This window comes from Bubalus bubalis, chromosome 20 (genome assembly GCF_019923935.1).
Source record: "Bubalus bubalis isolate 160015118507 breed Murrah chromosome 20, NDDB_SH_1, whole genome shotgun sequence".
NCBI classification, from domain to species: Eukaryota; Metazoa; Chordata; class Mammalia; order Artiodactyla; family Bovidae; genus Bubalus; species Bubalus bubalis.
Window position 1 is genome coordinate 50,731,125 of NC_059176.1, and position 22,229 is coordinate 50,753,353.

Genomic DNA, 22,229 nt, shown 5'->3' on the forward strand with positions numbered 1-22,229 from the left:
GTATTCTGCTTATTTTACAAGATTCTTGTTTCTCTTTGACAGATCTAGGATTGAGTCTGTGATAAAAAATAACGGTGACTAGATTCCTCCAAACGATTCATATAATATGTAGCTTTATAAGATTGTAAGAGTGTGACTCTAGATACAGGAAGAAGCAACAGGAGGGAACCATTTCCTGTAGGCTGAAGAGGCTAATAAAGACAGATGGGCCAGAGGATTAAGGTTCATGTTGGACTTCCCTAGTGGTTCAGATGGTAAAGAATCTGCCTGCGATACAGGAGATCCAGGTTCAATCCCTGGGTCAGGAAGATCCCCTGGAGACAGGAACCCTCCATCCCCATGACCTCTGCCAAATATGCTTGGCGGTGAACATGTTTCTTGTCACGTGTTTCCGCCGAAACTTGCCTGTGGTCCAAGTCTCCAGTGATGCTTGTCAGAAACACAAATTTCAGGCTTTCCTGGTGCTCCAGTGGTTAAGAATCTGCCTGCAGTCACATGTTCGACCCCTGGCCCAGGAAGATTCCACATGCCTCTGGACAGCTAAGACCTTGGCCTACAACTACTGATCCTATGCTCAGCAACAAGAGAAGCCGCTCCATCAAGAAGCCAGCACGCTGCAATTAGAGAGTAGCCCCCACTCAGCACAACTAGAGAAAGCCCACACAGCAACGAAGACCCACCACAGCCAAAAATAAAATACGTAAATAAATAAAAAGAATTTTAAAAATCCTGAGGGATGGGATGGGGAGGGAGGTGGGAGGGGGGTTCAGGATGGGGGACACATGTACCCTCATGGCTGATTCATGTCAAAGTATGGCAAAAACCACTACAATATTGTAAAGTAATTAGCCTCCAATTAAAATAAATTAACTTAAAAAAAAAGAAACACCTGAACTGCTTCCAGGTGCCCCCACAGTCTGAGGTCTCCCAGACCCCCTTGTTCCTGCACATTCCTTGACTTTCCACTTCTTCAGAGTCCAGCTCAGCAGCCCGAATGGTCTTGCCCTGTTTGGAGAGCTAGTGTTTCCTTTAGAGAATGCAAAATCCTTTCTGCTGTACAGATAGGCTGACCCTAAGCAGCGGAAGAGGAAGCCGAAGCCCAGAATGAGAGGGAGGAGGATTCTATGTCCATGGATGGATCCAAAGTCATATGTGGTCCTGCCTCCTGTTAAGTGGCCCCACAGCTCTGGTCTGGTCCCCCAGGGATGAACCTTGAGTAGTTGGAGAGCCCAAGAAATCTGGCATCTAGTTTCAGTTCTGCCACAGGACAAGTCACGACCACAGATGAGTCTTGAACCCGATCTGAACCTCAGTTTCCCATTTGTAAAATGAGAAAATTGGACTAATGTGGTGGTTTTTAAGCTGTGTTCTCTGGAGCCCTAGGTTTCTGATGAGGCAGTGGGGTTTCAAGGTGTGTTGACCTCACCTAGCACTTTCTCTAACCAGAGCAGCCTTGCCTGAATCAATCTCTTACTCAAGATCTCATTTGAGAATAAGATAGGAAAGACTGAAAACAACCCATGTACTCATCTTTAGGATGCTGGTTAATAAGCCAAGGTACAGACAGGAGAGGGAATACTATACAGCTGGAAAAATATAAGGATGCTCTCAAATAATGATCATAAATATTTCCAGGATATGCTAAATAAAAGGAGTAAGATACAAATCTACGTGCATTATGCTATTTTCTATGTAATAAAAAAGGAAAAAATAAAAATAAATACAATTGTATTTGCTTGATTTGTATTAAGAAGCTTGAGAAGGACTCTGGAGAGTTTAGTGGATCAGCGGTCCTGGAGGGGTAGGGGAGATGAGGTAGAGTGGATAAAGCCGCAGGTAAAACCAGGTTTCTCAGTATGTGGCTTTTTAAGAATATCTTTATTTTGAAACATGTCAATATATTATATTTTTAAGAAAACAAAGCGGAAGTTTGAAAAAATGTACCAAGTGGAGAAGGGGAAGGATGCTTGGCAGATGGTCTCCATGTTCTCTGCAGCCTTGATGGACGGACTAGGGGAGGAGCTGAGAGATGCCCACACGGGCCTGTCTCCAAAGGCAGAGGGAAGGGAGGCAACTTGGGTCCAGGGATCTGGGGCAGTGAGGGGTGCTGTGGCCTCCAAGCCAAGCCAAGCCAAGGCCTTGGTGACCAGGGCCTTCCCCAGCCCTTCAGCACACACATTTGATGGAGAAGCCCCCAGTGCCCAAGCCTCAGGCCCTTCCCTTGCTCTCTGCCTGGCCTGAGCTCCCTGTCTCCCGAGGCAGCAGCCAGAGGCTCCCTCTTCGGCTGGCTAGCCAGTCAAACCTGGGATGGGACTTGTGCTGCTGCAGAAGGAGAAGGGATTTTATTTGTCAGTTCCCTACATGATTAGAAATTTGCAAGCATCTTTTCTTCTAATAGTATTCAAGTCTTAGACCTATCACTTAATCCCTGTATGACTTGGCCAAGTTATTCAACCTCCCTGTACCTCAACTTCCTCATCACAAAGTGAGCAGAATAACAGCCCCTACTACACACAAGATCACACATGTGGAGCACCTAGAATGGTGCCTGGTGCCTCAAGAGCCCTGATAGATGCCGGCCACTGTGTTACTTGGTCCTGGTGCTGTGCTGGGCTGTGTGACGGGCACTCGCTCAGGGAAGGAGAGGAGCTCTGTCAGGTGGGGGAGCTCAAGGAGGAGGATGCTGAGGTCAGATATGAGACATCTTATTCCAGCATCGGGTAAGCATGGATTCATCCCTCCTTCCTTCCTTCCATCACTCCATCCATCTCCTCACTCACTGGCAGACACCAGGGCCTGTGGCAAGCTCTGGGGATAATGAGATCACAGTGGAGCAGCCCTGACTTCAAGGATCTCACAGGAGAGTGAGGAGGAGGAGAGAGAAATCCAGCCAGCACGACCACAGGTGTGTGGGGACCCAGGCAGGTCAGGGGTCCAGAGGGCCCTCAGGAGCGTCTCTTCCTTTATTAGGACCCGTGGTAACAGTGCTGTTCATGGGTCCCCACCTCCCCCAGCCCGATGCTGGGCACCCTGTCTATGGGGTCTCAGTCCCCTTCTCAGCCCTTTGATGGACGAGACCCTGATCTCACAGAGGGAGACACGGAGCCAGGTGGGCTGACTGAAGCTGGGGTCTCTCTAGAGCATCAGCCTGTCCTTCCTCGTGACTGGGCTTCATCCACTGAGAGCTGGCTGTGCAGGAGGCAGGGGCCAGGGGTGGGGGCAGGGCCACAGCACATGCTGTCCTCTGGGGTCTTGACCCTCACCTCGGGGCCACCTAGGAGGTAAGCCCCCCAACCCAGCTCTTTCCTCCCCTGGGGCATCCAAGCCCCAGAGCCGGGAAGCAGGACGTCAGGTTAGAGATTTCCTTTGGGAAAGCTTTTCCTCTGGGAATCCTGGCTCCTCTTCTTTCCAGGAAGCCTGAAGCCCTGGAAGGACTCTTGGGCTGGGAGTCACGGAGCCTGGGGGTCACCTTCCAGGCCAGGCAGCACCACTGCCCTGGCTGCCCTGAGCCTCAGCTCAGGAGCTGATGAGGGCATCTAGAGGGTCTCTGGAGCCGCCCTCCATCCATGTTAAAGATCCAGCCCCTCACATAGCCTGCCAGAGGGTCCCTCAGGCTGGTTCTACCTGCAAGTCAGTAAAATGGTTCAAGGGCTCCACCTGGTGGCCATTCATAGCCAGACAAGCAGCTGCACCCAACAGGTTCCAAAGTTCATTAACAATCAGCAGAGATCTGGACTCCAAAACGCCGGCGCCAAGGTAGGGGAGAATCCAGACAGATCAAACTCCACTTCCCCCTCGCCTTCCCTAGCCAGGCTTTCAGAGGCCAGTGGCACAAACGGGAGGCTGCCATTGTAAAACAGAACTGAGTGTAAAGCCCCGGAGTTTGGAGTCGGATGGGCCTGGATTTGAATCCCTTGGGTTTAACCTCACCTGGAGCCCCTCATCCCTGCAGTGGGCTATTGAGGACACATCCAACAAGGCTGTGCCCTCTCTCTGCATGAACAGGCAGCCAAGGGACTTGGAGGGGGTGAAGCTGGACCAGTGACCACAGTCCCCCTGGTAGTACTCAGCCCTTAGGCCAGTGGCTCATCCTTGGCTGCACAGCACAGTCGCCTGATGTGGGAAGCGCCTCAAAGCATGGTCCCTGGATCAGCACAAGACATCAAGGGGGTACTTGTCGGGAATGCAGATTCCTGGGTTTACCCCGCCCAGCCCTGCTGAATCAGAAACTCTGGGATGGGGCCCAGCAGCCCCCATGTGATGCTCAAGTACCAGGGTGATGAAAAGGTACCTTATGTGACTTGAATGTCTTACACATCAGAAACACCTCTGGAGGTCAAAATACTAACAGGTGCCTACCCCCCCACCCCACCCCCACCCCCCACATCCAGGGATTCTGGTTCAGTGAAGCTGAAGAGGGACCCAGTCAGGGATTAAAATAACAACTCTGCAGATGATTCTACTGCACAACGTTGGACCTGGGTGTTATCCTCAGGAAACAGTTCCCCCTTCTGGGTATAAATGCAGCTAGAAAGGCAGTTGGAGGTAATTAATTGTATTGTCACATGGACTTCTTTGCAGACTCGCAGATTCAAGACGTTAAGGAAACTGACCCTCCTTGACATTGACATCCCTTAAGTGATGGGAACATTTGAGCCACCATCCCAGTTCATGTTGGCTGCCCTCTCAAGTGCTGGGTGGGATCCACCAATGCCCAGCTCAGAGAGAAGAAAGAAAAAGAGGATCCAAGGGAGTAGAGAAAATATAGAGCTATTTTACTGCTAAAAATGCATTTTACAAAAGCAACAAAGTTTTTGTTCTGAAGAGACAAAAGGCCTCTAGTCCTTGGGGAGGGGGCTGGACTCCACCAGGCATGCAGCCCTCACTGCTCTCGAATTCTCCTGGAGATGCGGTAGAGCTCCATGGCTGCCCTGGCGTCTTCCACCGAGTTATGTCCCAGCACGCTGTCCTGCAGACACAGGACAGAGAGGGGCTGGGGGCTGAATTCAGGCACCATGGGACCAGGGCCTTCCCTGCTCACAGCCTGAGTCCAGGGCTGAAGTGGGTCAGGGTGAGTCTCCATAGTCCCTGATACACAGACTCAGATGGTGGCTGGAGCAGGCCTAGCTTCAAGCAGTTCTCACAGGAGCCCAGGGCCCGGGGAACATGGACACAGATGTTTCCAGAGTGCTCCTTGCTCAGCACATTGAGAACAGGGCTCTTCAGTGAGTCCAGGAGCTGACACTCTGTCCTGGATCCCTGGTGCCACAAGCCCTGCAGAGGGGCCCAAACTCATGCCCATCCCCTGCCTCCTGCACATTCCTGCTCCCCAGACAAGCTGCCCCCACTCCTCAGACTGGGGCTCAGGCTCTCCCCTCCCCAGGCCCCCCTCTCCTGCCTCCTCCACTAAGACATACCCTTCACCCTCCACTCAGACTTGGTATCCTGCCTGCCCCCATCCTCCATCCCTGCTCAGGACGCCTGCCCTCCCCACTCAGATGTGTTGATAGGTCATGGGCCTCTCTCCCTTCAACCAAGAGATTCTCAAGGACCAGCAGGATCTTCCTCACCCAGGTCCTCAGCCTCTGGTCCAGCCTGGCCCCAAGCAGGTGCTTCTTAAACATCCGCTGAGCCCAAGTGGCCGCAGTTCCTACTGTCCAGCCAGCCTCCCTGGGCCCTGGTGAGCTCCCAGCATTCCTGCCCCCACCTGGGGCTCGGAGTTAGGGCCCCGAGAGCAGTATCAGCCACGGCCTAATGGGCGCTGTGTTTAAACGGTGCGGCTCCCTGGGGACACCCGAGGTCTGAGCTATACACTGTTTCCCGAGGTGGGCTGGAGGGTGAAGCCTCAGTTACCCACAGGGAAACTGGTCTGACTGAAAACAAACTAAATCACCTTGATGGGCTGCCTTCCCTTCCCTGGCTCTCGGCCTCACCCTACAGGCTTCCCGGGTCAGCTCTCAGATGGACGCGGTGCCCGCCCTCCTTCTGGGGAAAGCCCGCGCCTCTCAGAGCACACAGCCTCTCGGGACTACGTGGGGGAGTTGGGGTGAGCAGAGCATCTCTGGGGCTGCATATGTGCTGTGGAGGCACTGGGGGACTTTAGAGTCCTGCAGGGAAGGCCAGCCCCCCACCCCCGCCAGGTAACGGGGTGGCCCTCACCTGGATGCGCCGCCCGAGGAGGCGCTGGCTCAGCACGCGCAGGGAGACCCGCCGGCAGTACTGCAGGCCGGCCTCGCGCCACAGCCGCCGGTCGGTAGCCGTGTCGTAGATGGCGTAGTTGCTCATGTTCTCCTTCAGCGCCTTGAAGTCGTGCTTCAGGTCGTGGCCCACCACCAGCTTGCCCTTCAGCACCTGCAGGATCTGGCCGGGAAGACACGGGCCCCACACGTCAGCCAGGGCCCTTCCAGGTGGGTCTGGGGCAACTCTGTGCCATCAAGGGGGCGGGCCTGGAGCAGCCCCTCCTGGACTTGCTGTGTGAGCATGAGCAAACCACCATCCCTCTCTGGGCTTGGGACATATCTATCAGGGAGAAAAAGAGGCTGGAGCAGGCCCTTCATCACCTTCAACGGTATAGTTCTGCCCGAAGGCCTATCCCAGCTTCTTTGGTGGTTGCCTTGGGGGTTTCCCTGGTGGTTCAGACAGTAAAGAATCTGCCTGCTAATGTAGGAGACTGGGTTCGATCCCTGGGTTGGGAGGATCCCCTGGAGAAGAGAATGACAACCCACTCTACTGTTCTTGCCTGGAGAATCCCATGGACAGAGGAGCCTGGAAGGCTACAGTCCGTGGGGTCACAGAGAGTGGTACACAACTGAGCGACTAATAGTTTACTTTGAATAATGGCAATGCCAATGGTCCCATGAGCCAGGCACTCACTGATGTTCATCACATACATTATGTTATTTAACCCTTTCAACAACCCTCCTGTGGCAGGTGGACTAATAACCTCCCAGAGATGCCCACTTCCTAATCCCCAGGACCTATAAACATGTTACATGGCAAAGGGAAATTAAAGCTGCAAATGAACTTCAGGTTGCTAATCAGATGACCTTAAAAGAGGGGGAGTTTCTGAGACTTCTCTTGTAGTCCAGTGGTTAAGAATTCAACTGCCAAATGCAGGGGACACGGGTTTGATTCCTAGTCCAGGTACTAAGAGAAAGCCCACATGCAGTAACAAAGACCCAGAGCAACCAAAAATAAAGGTAGGGAGAGTTTTTGTATGATTCAGAGGGGCCCAGCATAATCAATCCCAAGGTCCTTATATGTGAAGGTCAGAGAGATCTGACTTGAGAACTTGACGGTCTGTCTCTGGCTGTGGAAGTGGAGGAAAGGGCCGAGAGTCAGGAACACAAGAAGCTAGGAGCTGGGAAAGACAAGGAAATGAATCCTTCACCAGGCCTCCTCTGGGGTTTCCCTGGTGGATCACAGGGTAAAGAATCTACCCACAATGCAGGAGACCCGGGTTCGAGCCCTCGGTCAGCAAGATCCCCTGGAGAAGAGAATGGCTACCCACTCCAGTGTCCTTGCCAGGAGAATTCCATGGACAGAGGCGCCTGGTGGGCTACAGTCTGTGGGGTCACAGAGAGTCGGACGTGACTGAGCAACTAACACACATCGGAGGCTCCAGAAATGAATACAGCCCTGTGGACACTTCAGTCTCAGAAGAATGACACCCCCGTTGGGTTTCTGAACCACAGAACTGTAAGATGATAAATTTGCATTATTTTAAACCACCCAGTCTATGGTTTTGTTATAGCAGCTGTAGAAAACCAGTACAGCTATGAGGGAGGGCCGTGTTTAACTGAATTTTGCAGTTGAAAAACACTGAGCTATCAAGAAGTGGAGTAATTTACTCAAGGTGATTCTGATGATTTTTAAATATTTGCAGATTCCTTGACACTCCTCTCAGAACAGACAGAGCCTAGGACTTCCTTGGTAGACTAGCGATTAAGAATCTGCCTGCCAATGCAGCGGACATGGGTTCGATCCCTGGTCTGGGAAGATCCCACATGCTGCAGAGCAGCTAAGCCCAGGCACCCCAACCGCTGAAGCCTGAGCATAGAGCCTGTGCTCTGCAACAAGGGAAGCCACAACAATGAGAAGCCTGTGCACCAAAACTCGAGAGCAGCCCCTGCTCATCACAACTAGAGAAAGCCCACTCGGGAGGCAGGAATGAAGAAGATCCAGCTCAGCCAAAAATAAGTCACATTTTTAAAAGAAAAGAAAATATGCCATCTGGTTCCCTTCACCTTGAATATGAGCCAGGCTGTGTGATGTCTCACCTCTCGATGGAGCCAGTGTCCCAGGATCCCTGAGTCTCCCTGAAACCACCATGCTGCAGAGACCACCCTGAGTTACGGAGTTGTGCCCAAGGAGCCCCAGCCACACGACAGGTGACATCCCGTGATTCCAACCCCAGGCCTGCCAGGTGCCTCAGCCAATCAGCTGTCCCTGTCCGAGCCCTGCCCAGATTGCAGATACGTGGGTGACATAAATATTGACATTGTTTGGAACACTTGGTTTTGGGGTGACTTGCTAAGCATCATTTGATAACTGGGACAGTCACACAGTTAGTTCGTGGCAGGGCCAGTCCTCAAAGCCAGCAGGCATGGCTCCAGTGCCTGCTGGTCATACCATGTTATATGGAAGAGCCTCCTGCTCCCAGCCTCTGTCAGCCCCCCGGGCAAGCTTCAGGGGGCGACCCGGAGAGTGCCCCAGCCCGGTGCCCTGCCAGTGTGCCCAGGCCACCCCTCTTGCTTCTGTTCTCACCTCCTTTCCCACGGTGGCCAAATGGACAGCCTCAGTCACTGACCACACAGAGGGGTCACCTTTCCTTCTCTTGGCTGCCCTTGGGGAGGATGGAGTTGGGAGGGTGCTTGGGGAAAGCTGTCCCAGGTGCCGTCTGGGCAGCAGCTCATAGCCATCCAAGGCCCGCCTTGGACAGCTCTTCAGCAGCCTTCGTCTCTTCCTCTGTGCCCAGGAAGGAATCTCTAGGTGGCTAACACCCTCCCGAGTCCTGCTTCTGCTTCTAGCTGCCTCCCCAGACATCAAGTGGGACCGTTGACTTGCTCCCCCTTGTGGCCACTTTGCAGAAGAGAAGCCGAGTCTCCCAGAAGTGACTTCCTGGTGGTCCAGTGAAGAATCCACCTTGCAATGCAGGGGAAGTGGGTTCGATCCCTGGTTGGGGAGCTAAAATCTCAAACACTATGGAGCAAATAAGCCAGCATGTGTCAACGAGAGAGACCATGCACTGCAAGGATAAATCCTGGATGATGCAACAAAAATCCTGCATGCTGTGACTAAGACGATGCAGGCAAATAAGAAATTTTTTTAAAAAGTGAGGGGACCTGTCCACAGTCACAGCACTGGAGACAGGGTGGGTCCATCCTACCATCAGCCCCTCCATTACTGAGGTTTTGTTGGGAATGGTGGCTCAGGCGGTAAAAAGTCTGCCTGCAATGCAGGAGACCTGGGTTTGATCCTTGGGTTGGGAAGATCCCCTGGAGAAGGGAATGGCAACCCGCTCCAGTATTCTTGCCTGGGAGAATCCCCTGGATAAAGGAGACAATCCATGGGATCACACAGAGTTGGATACAACTGAGCAACTAACACTTCCTCCAGACAGACTCCTGCCCAACCTAGGGACTGGAGAAAAAGCTCCAAGAATGAAGCTGGGACACTCCTGAGAGACACCAGTGCTTGTCACACTTGGGCTTAGGGATCAGCTAGTCAACCTCACCAAAATCTGGATTCGACTGTGGGATTCTGCCTTTCTAACAGGTGGTGCAGATGCTGGAGGTCTGGGGACCCCTGAGCAATGAGGGCACATGACCTCTGAGCAGAGGCTGGGGGAGAACCCTACATGTGAAGGAAAGGGCTCGGGCAGCACGCAGGGGAGGGCTCAAGGCCCAGGGCCAGAGGGTATGGCCGTGCTGGGCAACTGGGGATCACATACCTTTCCTTGCTGACGTCTTTTATGTTTCTGAACAGTGGGGCCTGTTTTCTTGTCTAGGAGATGACTCGGCTCTAGTTCACACAAGCCCTGAGGGGGATGTGACATCCCAGAGTCAACCACAGTAGCCGGTCCCAGGCTAAGAGGGTCAAGTCATCATGGGATGGATTCCCGGGAAATTCATCACTTCCCAAGCCCAGGGTCCCCACGGGGGGTGGGGGGTCGGGCATGGTTACATTCAAGACCATGAGACTCATCATGAGACAAATAAAATAAGATGAAGTGGATAAGAAGTAGAAGGATGAAGAAGCAGGAAAAGGAGGAGATCTGACTCTTCAGCAGAGAGATGTCAACTCTTCAGGACTCTGGGACTTGCTCTGTGGTCTCAGGGAGGTCAAGGACCATCTCTGGCTTTCAGTTTCCCTCTTTGTAAAGGGAGAGCCTGGAGAGGTGAGCTCCACGGACTTTTTGAGGCAAGGCAGAGAGGGAAATCCAGGGTGGTGTGGACGTGCCAGCTGGCAGGGCCTCCGGGCTGTGTGACCTGCTGGCTGCCGACCTGCCCTGAATCAGTGTCATGAGGCAAATGTGTCCAATACACTCGGTTGCAGCTCAAGTTCCTGGAAAGAACTGGAGGGGGTGGGGGGAAGGGACAGTCATCCATCCGTTCTCATTGCCTGGCACTGGGTCAGGTACTTTCCTCATCACCGCATGATGAGGCCTCACAGCAAGAGTGTTCTTAATGTCATCTTATAGTGGGGGGGCTGAGGATCAGAGAGGGTAAGAGGCTTGCCCAGGTCACACAGCAGGTGAGTTGACTGCTGAGATGCCGTGTCCAGACCTGCCTGAACCTGTCACTATCATTACAGTTGTTATTATTACCATCTATTGAGAATCTAGGGATTGTATTATCATTATTAATTTCAGAGTTGAAATTAATAATGTCTGGGGAATAGAATAGATATATGAATGGCTAGGGCTTCCTAGCCCCAGGTGGCTCAGTGGTAAAGAATCTGCAAGGAGACCCAAGAGATGCATGTTCCATCCTTGGGTTGGGAAGGTCCCCTGGATGAGGAAATGGCAACCCATGCCACTATTCTTGCCTGGAAAATTCCATAGACAGAGGCACCTGGAGGGCTATGGTCTATAAGGTCGCAAAGAGCCAGACATGACTGAGCGACTGAGTGCACATATACACATACGTATGGCTGAGGCCCTTCACTGTTCACCTGAAACTGTCAAAACATTGTTTGTTAATTGCCTATGTGCGTGCTCAGTCGTGTCTGACTCTTTGTGACCCTATGGACTGTAGCCTGCCAGGCACTTCAGTCCATGGGATTCTCCAGGCAAGAGTACTGAAGTGCATTGCCATGCCCTCTTCCAGGAGATCTTCCCTACCCAGGGATCAAACCCAGGTCTCCTGTATTACAGGCAGATTCTTCACCAACTGAGCCACTGGAGAAGCCCCATTAATTGGCTATACCCCAATACAAAATCTGTGAAAAATTCTGAAATAGATGGGAATATCAGACCACCTGACCTGCCTCTAGAGAAATCTGTATGCAGGTCAGGAAGCAACAGTTAGAACTGGACATGGAACAAAGGACTGGTTCCAAATAGAAAAAGGAGTACGTCAAGGCTGTATATTGTCACCCTGCTTATTTAACTTATATGCAGAGTACATCATGAGAAACACTGGGCTGGATGAAGCACAAGCTGGAATCAAGATTAATGAGAGAAATATCAATAACCTCAGATATGCAGATGACACCACCCTTATGGTAGAAAGTGAAGAGGAACTAAAAAGCCTCTTGATAAAAGTGAAAGAGGAGAGTGAAAAAGTTGGCTTAAAGCTCAACATTCAGAAAACTAAGATCATGGCATCCAGTCCCATCACTTCATGGCAAATAGATGGGGAAACAGTGGAAACAGTGGCAGACTTTAATTTGGGGGGCTCCAAAGTCACTGCAGATGGTGACTTGCAGCCATGAAATTAAAAGATGCTTACTCCTTGAAAGTTATGACCACCCTAGACAGCATATTAAAAAGCAGAGACATTACTTTGTCAACAAAGGTCCATCTAGTCAAGGCTATGGTTTTTCTAGTAGTCATGTATGGATGTGAGAGCTGGACTACAAAGAAAGCTGAATGCAGAAGAATTGATGCTTTTGAATTATGGTGTTGGAGAAGACTCTTGAGAGTCCCTTGGACTGCAAGGAGATCCAACCAGTCCATCCTAAAGGAGATCAATCCTGAGTGTTCATTGGTAGGACTGATGTTGAAGCTGAAACTCCAATACTTTGGCCACTTGATGCGAAAAGCTGACTCATTTGAAAAGACTCTGATGCTGGAAAAGACTGAAGGCAGAAGAAGGGGACAACAGAGGATGAGATGGATGGCATGACTGACTCAATGGACATGAGTTTGGGTAGGTAAACTCCGGGAGTTGGTGATAGACAGAGAGGCCTGGAGTGCTGCAGTTCATGGGGTCGCAAAGACATGGACACGACTGAGCGACTGAACTGAACAATGCAAAATAAAAACTTAAAAAAAAAAAAAAGTGATGCAATAACCCTAAATAAAATATTATATAACAGAAAAAATTAATGAATAATTTCCACCGCTGAATCCATGACAGCCCTCAGTAAAGATTTCTGATTCCAGAATATGGGCCCTGTAAGGCGGGGATTGTCATAGCGTCTTACCCACAGGGACAGGGGCTGCCGGGTGGTGTGTACCATGTCACTCATTAGGGGAATGACAGGCCCAGGTGCAGGAATCTGCCCACATCCTCTTTCCACTGTGTTTCCCCTCTAGTCCAAGTATTTCCCAGATGGGCCTGATCAAAAAATCACCAGGGGCCCTTGTTAAAAGACCAAAGGGCGGGGCCCTACTCCAGACCGGCTGAAGCATCATCACCAGGAAGGGGCATTAGCAAATGTTCCAGGGTATTCCTCCCATCTGCCTAGTTTGGAAATGCCGGCTCTGATGTCTGTCCAGCCCCTCAGAGCCTGCTGCTCCCATCATGCATCCATCTTTCCATCTGTCCATGCGTTCATGCCTGGGTGCCAGGAGAGGTGATTATAAGGCACTCTGAAGAATGCTGCCCTTGTGGAGGTCCCCTACTGTCATCCTGTCATCATCAGGAGTGGCCCTGGACCCCCTCTTTCCTCCTGTCCCCTGCCAGGCTCTCCAGGTGTCCTGGCCCCTAGCTTGTGTCTGCTTCTCACAAGACTGCGTAACCCATGGAAAACCTGGATGACAAAGTTGTCCTCCTTCACCTGGCTGAGCCCCAGAAAGACATGCCAGGTGTCAGGACCCCAACAGGGTCCTTGACCCAGGCAAGGGCTATGTCACTGCTACAGCTGAAACCACTCGCTGCTCACAACCCACCATGGCTTCCTTTCTGTTTCCCGCCTAAACTATGATGACTCATAAGGTTCAGTTTCTCTATGTGCGAACTAACAGCGTCATTCTCATTCTCCAATCCCAGTCTTGGGGTGGATGCTACTCACTATACCAGGTTAACATTAGAAGAGCATTTATTTACAAAAGTATGTTATGGACTTTCCCTGGTGGTGCAGTAGATAAGAATCTGCCTGCCAATGCAGGGGACACAGGTTCAATCCTTGCTGCAGGAAGATCCTACATGCCACGGAGCATCTAAGCCCATGCGCCACATACTGAGCCCACGTGCCTAGAGCCTGCGCTCCACAATAAGAGAAGCCACTGCAGTGAGAAGCCCACACACAGCAACGAAGACGCAGTGCAACCAAAAATAAAACAAATAAATAGAAAACTTAGGGGTTTTTTTAAAGTGAGTTACAAGTTACTGACCATCATCATTAGATTAAAATATGAATTAAAAGAGTGTTGAGGGGCCTCCCTGCTGGTCCAGTGGCTAAGAATCTGCCTTCCAGTGCAGGGGACGTGGTTCCATCCCTGGTTGGGCAGCTAAGATTCCACGTGCTGAGGGGCAACCAAGCCTGCGAGCCACAACCAGAGAGATCCATGCACCACAATGAAGAGTCCGTGTGTCTCAACTCAGAGGCAAGGCAGCCAAATAAATAAATATTTTTTTTAAAAAAGAGCATTGACCTGTCAGGTGAGAGCTCTGAATCTGAGCACTGAGCTGTAGCCCAGCCTGCTGTGTGTCCTTAGGAAGTCACTGCCCCTCTCTGGACCTCGGTCTCCTCACAGGTTCCCACCTGTGCTGACAAGCCTGGTTTATGGGGCTCTCTGTAGACCAGGGTTCTCAACCTTGGAACTACGAACATTTGGGGCCCGATACTTCTTTGGTGTGAGTGTGTGTTCTGTGCACTATAGGATGTCTAGCACCATCTCTAGCCTCAAGCCATTGGATATCAGTGACAGCCTTCCCTGCCTAACTTACGACAATCAGAAATGCCTTCAGATGTTGCTAAAAATGTCCCCTTGGGGGCAGAATCACAGTGCACTGAGAACCACTGCATTAGATGACAGTCAGACCTACAGGTGTCAGAAGATAACAAGGCAATTACCTTGCATTATAAAAGCAGTGTCAGAACTTCCCTGGTGGTTCAGTAGTTAAGAGTCTCCCTTCCAATGCAGGGGACATGGGTTCGATCCCTGGTCAGGGAACTAAGCTCCCACATGCTGTGAGGCTCCCAAGCCCATGTGCCACAACCACTGAACCCAGACACCTCCACTACAGACCCCGAATGCTCTAGAGCCTGTGTGCCCCTACAAAAAAAATACCACATGTGACAGCAAAGATCCTGAGTGCAGCAACTATGACCCAACACAGCCAAATAAATAAATATTTAAGATAAGTAAATAAAAGCAATATAATACCATTACAAAAAATAAAAAAGAGAACAGTGTGAGGGAAGTCCACTCAAAGCTTCAGTGCCTTGTGGCCACAATGCTCCTGGGTGTACCAGGTGGGCTAGCAGGCTTAGTGGCTCCTCGGAGCCCGCCTGGCTTCTATGACCTGGTCGATGGCTGACTGCTAGCCTGGTCCACTCGCCATTCCCATGGGAGGAAGAGACAGGTTGGTGAGCCGCCTTTGGAAAATGCCCTGCAAGAAACCTCGACTCACCTGAGAGGTGTCACCTGGCCTTGTGGGTCTGATAAATGGCTAATAGACTTCTGCCCTTTGGCGAGTCCCCCCGTACATCTCGGGTTCTCGGCCTTTGGGATTAAAATACTGAGGATGACGAGTGGGGTCAGTGTATCTCGATGTCTTCGTTCATGAAAACAAACGACGGGGGCTTCTCTGGTGACTCGGTGGTGAAGAATCTGCCTACTGGTGCAGGGGAGACAGGTTCGATCCCTGATCCGGGAAGATCTCACAGGCAGCAGAGCAACTAAGCCCGTTCACCACATCTATTGAGACTGTGCTCTGGAGTCCGGGAGCTGCTACTACGGAAGCCGTCTCACCCTAGAGCCCACCCCGTGCACTGCAACTAAAGAGTAACCCCGCTCGCTGCAACTGGAGAAAAACCCTTGCAACAGTGAATATCCAGTACAGTCAAAAATAAATAAATAAATAAAAATTTTAAATATATATATATATATCTTTTTTAAAAAAAGAAAATGATGGCAGTTGCCTCATCCCTCAGCTTCACTCTCATGCTGCACTGACGCTGTGTGTACACCAGGCACAGAGAAGACTCTTGAGAGTCCCCTGGACAGCAAGGAGATCAAACCCGTCAATTCTAAAGGAAATCAACCCTGAATACTCACTGGAAGGACTGATGCTGAAGCTGAAGCTCCAATACTTTGGCCACCTGATGCAAACAGACAACTCATTGGAAAAGACCCTGATGCTGGGAAAGATTGAAGATAGAAGGAGAAGAGGGCAACAAAGGATGAGATGGTTGGATGCCATTACCGATTCAGTGGACATGAACTTGGGTAAACTCCTGGAGATAGTGAGGGACAGGGAAGCCTGGTGTCCTGCAGTCCATGGGGTCACAAAGAGTCAAACACAACTTGATGACTGAAAAACACCACCAGGCTCTTAGCATTCACAGTTAAGTGAATTCACAGGATTCACACACTGATCACAGGATCGGAACATCGCAGAGGAAGTCCTGGGGACAGAATTTGAGTCTCTGCTCCTCCCCTTCCTTGGAGAGTCTGCTCAGCCTTGTGCCTTAGTGTGCTCATCTGTAAAATGGATGAGACTACCTTCCAGGCTGTGGTGGGGAGTAAAGGTAGTGGAGTGTTGAAAGCGCTTAGAACAGGGCCTGGACATCTTGCTGGATACACCTGTGCTACTTTGTCACATCACCCGTATGTCACAGACAGGTTTAGCCCGAGGACATGGGGACAATCAGGAGGCAGAGCTGGGACTGACTAGACCCACGTCCAGCCAAGTGTGCTTGCTCCCTGCCCCCTGCACGTATTACTGCATCTTGACAGCAAAGGCCAACGTGAGGGCAGAGGCAGTTCTGGCCCACACAGCTGCCAGGACTCCTGTACATGCTAAGTCACTTCAGTTGTGTCCAACTCTTTGTGACCCCATGGACTGCAGCCCACCAGGCAAGAATACTGGAGTGGGGTGCTGTGCCCTCCTCCAGGGAATCTTCCTCCCTCTTCAGTCCGCCAGGGACTGAACCTGTGTCTCTTAGGTCTCCTACATTGGCAAGCGGGTTCTTTACCACTAGTACCACCTGGTAAGCCCCAGGACTCCTGTACTATTATGAAAATTGGTTCAACTCCAGCCCCACAAATATTCTCAGTGCACCTGTTATGTTCAAAGCACAGTCTCCAACCTGGGGTAGATAAAATACCCTGCAGGAGCTGCAGAGCTAGGCAGGCCCATGTGTGTGGGTAGGCAAGCTCTAAAGTGTGCGGTCTCTGGGACTTCCCTGGCGGTCCAGGGGTTAGGACTCTGTACTTTTACTGCAGGGGGCACAGGTTTGATCCCTGGTCGGGGAATTGAGATCCTGCATGCCAAGTATGTGGGCTAGAGCAAGGAGGGTGAGTGGGGGGTGAGTGAGTGGATAAAGTGGGGGGTGGGGAGGGTGAGGAGTGAGGACGAGCATCACACAGGACACCCCTGGCCTGAGGCTGCCAGGACGGCATGGGAAGGAATGGGGAATGGGAGGGGCACAGGATGGGGCTGAAGCACTGCGGAGTGATGGCTGAGCTGAGAGAGATGCCAGAAAAGGTAGGTAGGTGGGGTTTGGGGGACCATGGACGTTGGGTTAGAGGGACTCTAGGCAACGGGCAGCCTTTGCAGGTATTTGAACCAGGGGGTGGGGATGAGAGTGGGGACTGTGATCTGAGCCAGGCCTGGGGAAGTTTCTCTGACAGCTGGGTGGGAGAGATGAGCAGGGAGCTTACCCTGTGCAGAAAACAAGGACCAGAATCTAAGCCTGCGGTTCTCAAGGGAAGTTGGAGAGAGGACTGGATGTAAAATTTGAGTTTCTGCCCTGCCCTCTCCAGGGGCACATGGAGTGATGGTCAACCCTGAACCAGGCACTGTGCTTAGAGCTACAGACCACATCACCACACCCAGTGTTCACAAGGCCAGGGAGGACGCATTAGCTCCTCCTTCACTGATGAGACAACAGAGGCTCAGAAAGCTTCAGTAACTTGCCAAATGCCACGCCAACCGTCAGTGACAGAGCAGGAAATGTGAACCACAAGGTGGTTCCCAAGAGCTGCCCTGCCTTTGGATTCCCGCCTCCCTTCTTGTACGGCTGTGAGTGTGTGTGTGTGAGTGTATGTGCTCAGTTGTGTCCAACTCTTTGCGACCCCATGGACTATAGCCCCCAGGATCCTCTGTCCTTGGGATTTTCCAAGCAAGAATACTGGAGAGGGTAGCCATTTCCTTCTCCAGGGGATCTTCCCAACTCAGGGATTGAACCTGTGTCTGTTGTGTCTCCTACATTGGTGGGCGGATACTTTACCACTGGAAACACCTGGGGAGCCCTCTTGAATGGCTATTAAGTGCCTACTCTGGGCAGCACCCCATGTCACACACCGGAAGGGCCTAGCATCATCTCCAGCTGAGAAACAAAAGCATTTCAGCACAAGTGTGGACGAGGACCGAGGTGTCCTGACTCCCAGGCTGGTGCCTGAGGGCGTCCAGGGAGTTGCATTTCTCTGCGGCCTCCTCTCCCCTGCTCTGGACTCTTCTGCCCTTTCTTCCACCTTGGGGTGGGGAGGGACGGGGAAGGAGGAGAAGAGATGCCATGCCGCCCAGCTGACTGCTCAGTGGGGATCTGAGTGTGGGCAGCTCCATGCAGGGTCCCTGGGCCTCCCATCGGCGCCTGAACAGCCCCACCTTTTCTTCATGTTGCCCTCCCCTTCTTGTTCTCTGTCCTAACATTTCCTTCTTGCCCAGTCTCTAGATGCTGCCGATGACTAAGATCCTTGCGACTGCTCCTCAGTCTCTCTGACTCCTCTCTACTGTCAGCTCCTTCCTCACTCCCATCCAGTCTCCCCAGCACCCCAGTTCAGGTTTTCTTGACAGTGGTTTTGATCCTGCCATGCTCTTGCTCCAGAACCTTCAGTGGCTCCCTATGGCACACTGAGTTGCAGGCACTGAATCCTCCTACTCCTTTGGCAAACAGTACCAGCCTCGTGCAGCCTTTCTAGAACCACCCTGACGTACTGTGGCCCCTCCTCTGGGCTCCGTAGTATCCTGCTAGCAACTCTAGAACAGTGGTGTCCAATAGAAAGAAACATACTATGAGCCACGTGTGTAATTTTAAATCAACAGCCATATTTTAAAAGTTAAAAGAAATAGGTTAAATTACTTTCAATATGTTTTATTTAACCTAATATACCAAAATATCATCAAACATATAATCCATGTTAATTATTGAGGCATTTTATGGTTCTTTTTAAAATTCAGGTCTTTGTAATCCAGTGCATATTTTATATTTACATCTTAGTTCAGACCAGCCACTTTCCAGGTGCTCACTAGTCATAGGTGGTGCTCTATTGGACACACAGGTCTAGAGGTTTTGAGCCTTCTACATTCTATTTATCTGAACTTGTAAGAGATACTCAGTGATATGGGTTGAATATGTTCCCCCTCAAATCCACTTGTTGAAACCCCAGCCCCGACCATTTCAATGGGGTCACGGCAGATGTTATTGTTACGATGTCATAATGGAGTATGTTGGTTCCGTAACACAGGGGTGCCCAACTACCAGTGCATTGCTCGTTAGGAACCAGACCCCACAGCAGGAGGTGAGAGGAGGTGCGAGCGAAGCCTCCCCTGTATTTACAGCCACTCTCCATCACTCACATCACCACCTGAGCTCCGCCTCCTCTCGGATCAGTGGTAGCATTAGATTCTCAGAGGAGCTCAAACCCTACTGAGCTTGAATCATCCTGAAACCATCCCCCCAGCCCCATGGAAACATTGTCTTCCATGAAACCAGTCCCAGATGCCAGAAAGGTTGGGGACTGCTGCCCTAGCAAATATGACAGGTGTCCTTATAAAAGGGAAATCTGGGTACAGAGCCCTGCACGGAAGGAGAATGCCATGTGAACATGAAGACGGAGATTGGGGTGGCATTTCTCCAGACCAAGGACCATCAAAGATGGCCAGCAGGATAAGAATCTGCCTGCCAACGCAGGGGATGTGGGTTCGATCCCTGGTTGGGGAAGATTCCACACGGCACAGAGCAACTAAGCCACAGCTATTGAGCCCATAACTACCAAGCCAGCATGCTGCAGCTACTGGAGCCTGTGCACCTGGAGCCTGTGCTCCAAGCCAGTGAGAAGCCTGTGCTCTGCAACGAAGACCCAGTGCAGCCCAAAATAAATGAACAGACAGATGGCCAGCAAACCGTCAGCGGCCAAGACAGACACACAGGTCAGGTCTGCCCCCCTCAGGAGCCTTCTGACACCTTGACCGGGGACTTCTAGCCTCTAGAACTGTGAGAATGGACATTTCTCTTGTCTAAACCACTTTGCGGTACTTTGTTTCAGCAGCCCTAGCAAACCAACATTTAGTTCAAGAGACTCAGTTTCCTCATCTGTAATATGGGAACAAGGGAAGAATCGTAACAAGTAGCAGGTTTATTCTGTTCTCTGTGTGGGTTTTTTTTTTTTTTTTTTTGGCCATGCCACACAGCCTGTGGGATCTTTGTTCCTTGACCAGGGATCGACCCTGCACCCCCTACACTGGAAGTGCAGGGTCTTAACCACCAGACCACCAGGGAAGTCCCTAGTTAATGGGTTTTTAATACTTCGATAGGCGCTCTTTCCAAGCCCTTTCTCAATCCTCACAATAATCCTGTGAGATTGCTACTGTTCTCATTCCCATCGGGGAAATGGGATACAGAGAGTTCAAGGAACCTGCACAAGGTCACTTAGCAGGTAAGGGGCAAAGCCAGGATTCAAACCTGGCCCTCTTGGCCCTGACCTAATAGCTCCAGAGGACGCTCCTGGCAGGCTGCTTTGTGAGGCATGAATGAGCTCCCAGATGGAACTCGGGGAGCATCCGGTGAGTAGCCAGTGCTCAGAAAACAGTGGCTATTGTTCTGGCCTCGTCTCTGGAGCAGGGAGCCACACACATGAGCAGTACATGGGACTAAAGTGAACCCTGGGCCTTTGTGTTCTTTGTGAACTTCCCCAAATTGAGCTCACCTTCCCAGAAATGACTAAACCCTGGTGCCACTTCTGGCGGGGTTGAGTTTCCTTTTCACTGAGTGATTCAGAGAAACAGAAAGTAAACTGGAGGTGTCGCACGTTGGAGGGCAAGAGGACTGGGAGACTTCGGTACGCCCCACCCACCTGGAAGGATGGATGGCCTGTGGGGGTCTGGGAGTGAGCTCTCCCGGGGGCTCAGGGAGGGGCCCCCTGCCAGTGAGGGCCTCCAAGACCCATCCATCCCCCATTTCCCGGAGGCCGCCGGTGTAGGGGAGAGAATAGGGAATCTAGCCCCCAAATCAGTGTGCAGGGAACATTAGGCAGGACTGTGTCCCCATCATGAGACCAGCAAGGTGGACCAGATGCCGTGAAGGCTGCTCCCAGAGGCGAGCCTAAGGGTGTCTGATGTCTGATCCTTGGGGATGCGATGGCCACACCAGTGGGTTTCTCATGCCCTGGTGCAGGGGTGGCGGGGAGTCGGACCTGGCTGGAATTACGGGTCACAGATCAGCACCCAGGGGAAGCGCCAGAGGAGCGTGTATGTGTCGGGGCCCGGCTGGCATCCGGCCCTTCGCTTACCTCCAGCCTGGCCACGGCAAACGGGGTGGCCCCCTCCATGTTCCGAGCTGTGATTCCGCTGACCGGGGTCCTATAGTCAGTGATGTCACCCTCGGGCCGGATGAACTTATCGTACAGCACGGAGCCGTGGTAGTCCACAAGGCTGCAGCGAGCCAAGCCACTCTCCCGGAAGGGCCCCAGCCCCACCATCTCGCAATCCATGGCCACTACGTCCATGCTCCTTGCCATGTTCCACCGGGACCCTCAGGTGTGCTGGACGGGGGGCAGCAGGACAGCCATCATTCGAAAGGCCGGCCGAGGTGCCAGGAGTCCTCAGCCACCTCCAGGCAGCCTACACCCTCTGCCCTGCCCTTCGTCACAACCACCACCTGGCACAGAGAGAAGCTGGCTGCTTGCCACCCCAACCAGCCTCTTCACCTGGCGATCCCACGGCCTCTCCCGGTCCTGCCAGGCAGCCTCAGGACCAAGATGCCCCCCTCCCACCACCACCCCTGCCCACCACCCCGGAGAAATGTCTGGAAGCCCCCATCCTGTCCCCCGCTCTCACCTGCCTTCCTCTCTGATGCCCCTTTCTCAGCTACTGCAGTTGCTGTTAGCAGTGACTCATCTCTGACTTCAAGCCGGGAATCCTGACCCTGTTTCAGTTTCTAGTTTGTTATCAAGTGAAGTCAGGGGTGGAGGCCAGGCACGTGGGCTGGGCTGCCTCGTCTCCTAGGGCTTCCGGCCTGTCGGGAGCTCAGTAGCTTGAGTCAGGACTGATGAAGCTGGCTGACTCAGGACTGACGAGGCTGACACATCGTGTCTGGGTGTCCTATCTTTCTTTGCCCCTGCCCCTCCACCTAATCCTTCAAGCCCGCCCCTCCTCAGGTGACGCAGCTGATGTGAATGTTGTAGACTGCAACATCTGTCTCGTTTCTCACCCTCTGCTCGGAGAATAAACATCCCCGAGACTGGAGCCCGCAGACAGTCCCACAACTTCCGGAGCCGCCACCAAATCTGACGCTCTGTGAGGTCTTTCACAAGGGCAGGGAGAACTGGCTCTTGGGACACTGAGGTTACTCACTGGGACATAAGGGGGGCTAGCCCCAACTGCTGACCC

At 52.0% G+C, this 22,229-nt stretch overlaps 1 protein-coding gene across 2 annotated transcripts; it reads right to left on the reverse strand.

Annotated features, from left to right (window-relative positions):
- Positions 1–1,866: 1,866 nt before the first annotated feature.
- ISG20 (interferon stimulated exonuclease gene 20) lies at positions 1,867–21,947 on the reverse strand. 2 transcript variants are annotated; one of them, XM_025271064.3, is made up of 4 exons: positions 21,678–21,947; positions 21,131–21,382; positions 6,160–6,360; positions 1,867–2,322 (listed from the first exon to the last, which is right to left on the reverse strand). In XM_025271064.3, the coding sequence occupies exons 2-4, from the start codon at positions 21,356–21,358 to the stop codon at positions 2,209–2,211; spliced, it is 543 nt and encodes a 180-aa protein (XP_025126849.3). In that variant the 5' UTR covers positions 21,359–21,382; positions 21,678–21,947; the 3' UTR covers positions 1,867–2,208. The 2 variants fall into 2 exon arrangements, with proteins under 2 accessions (XP_025126849.3, XP_006070115.1); XM_006070053.3 differs by lacking the exon at positions 1,867–2,322 and adding an exon at positions 4,755–4,969 and having other exon boundaries at positions 21,678–21,936.
- Positions 21,948–22,229: the final 282 nt, after the last annotated feature.

Excerpts from the sequence above, each read along its gene's own strand:
- ISG20 (XM_025271064.3), bottom strand. The coding sequence starts at position 21,358 with ATGGCAAGGAGCATGGACGTAGTGGCCATGGATTGCGAGATGGTGGGG. Across the intron at positions 6,361-21,130 it reads TTGCCGTGGCCAGGCTGGAG|ATCCTGCAGGTGCTGAAGGG; the intron begins GTAAGCGAAGGG and ends CTTCCCGGCCAG. Across the intron at positions 2,323-6,159 it reads TCCTCGGGCGGCGCATCCAG|CAGCACAAGTCCCATCCCAG; the intron begins GTGAGGGCCACC and ends CTCCTTCTGCAG.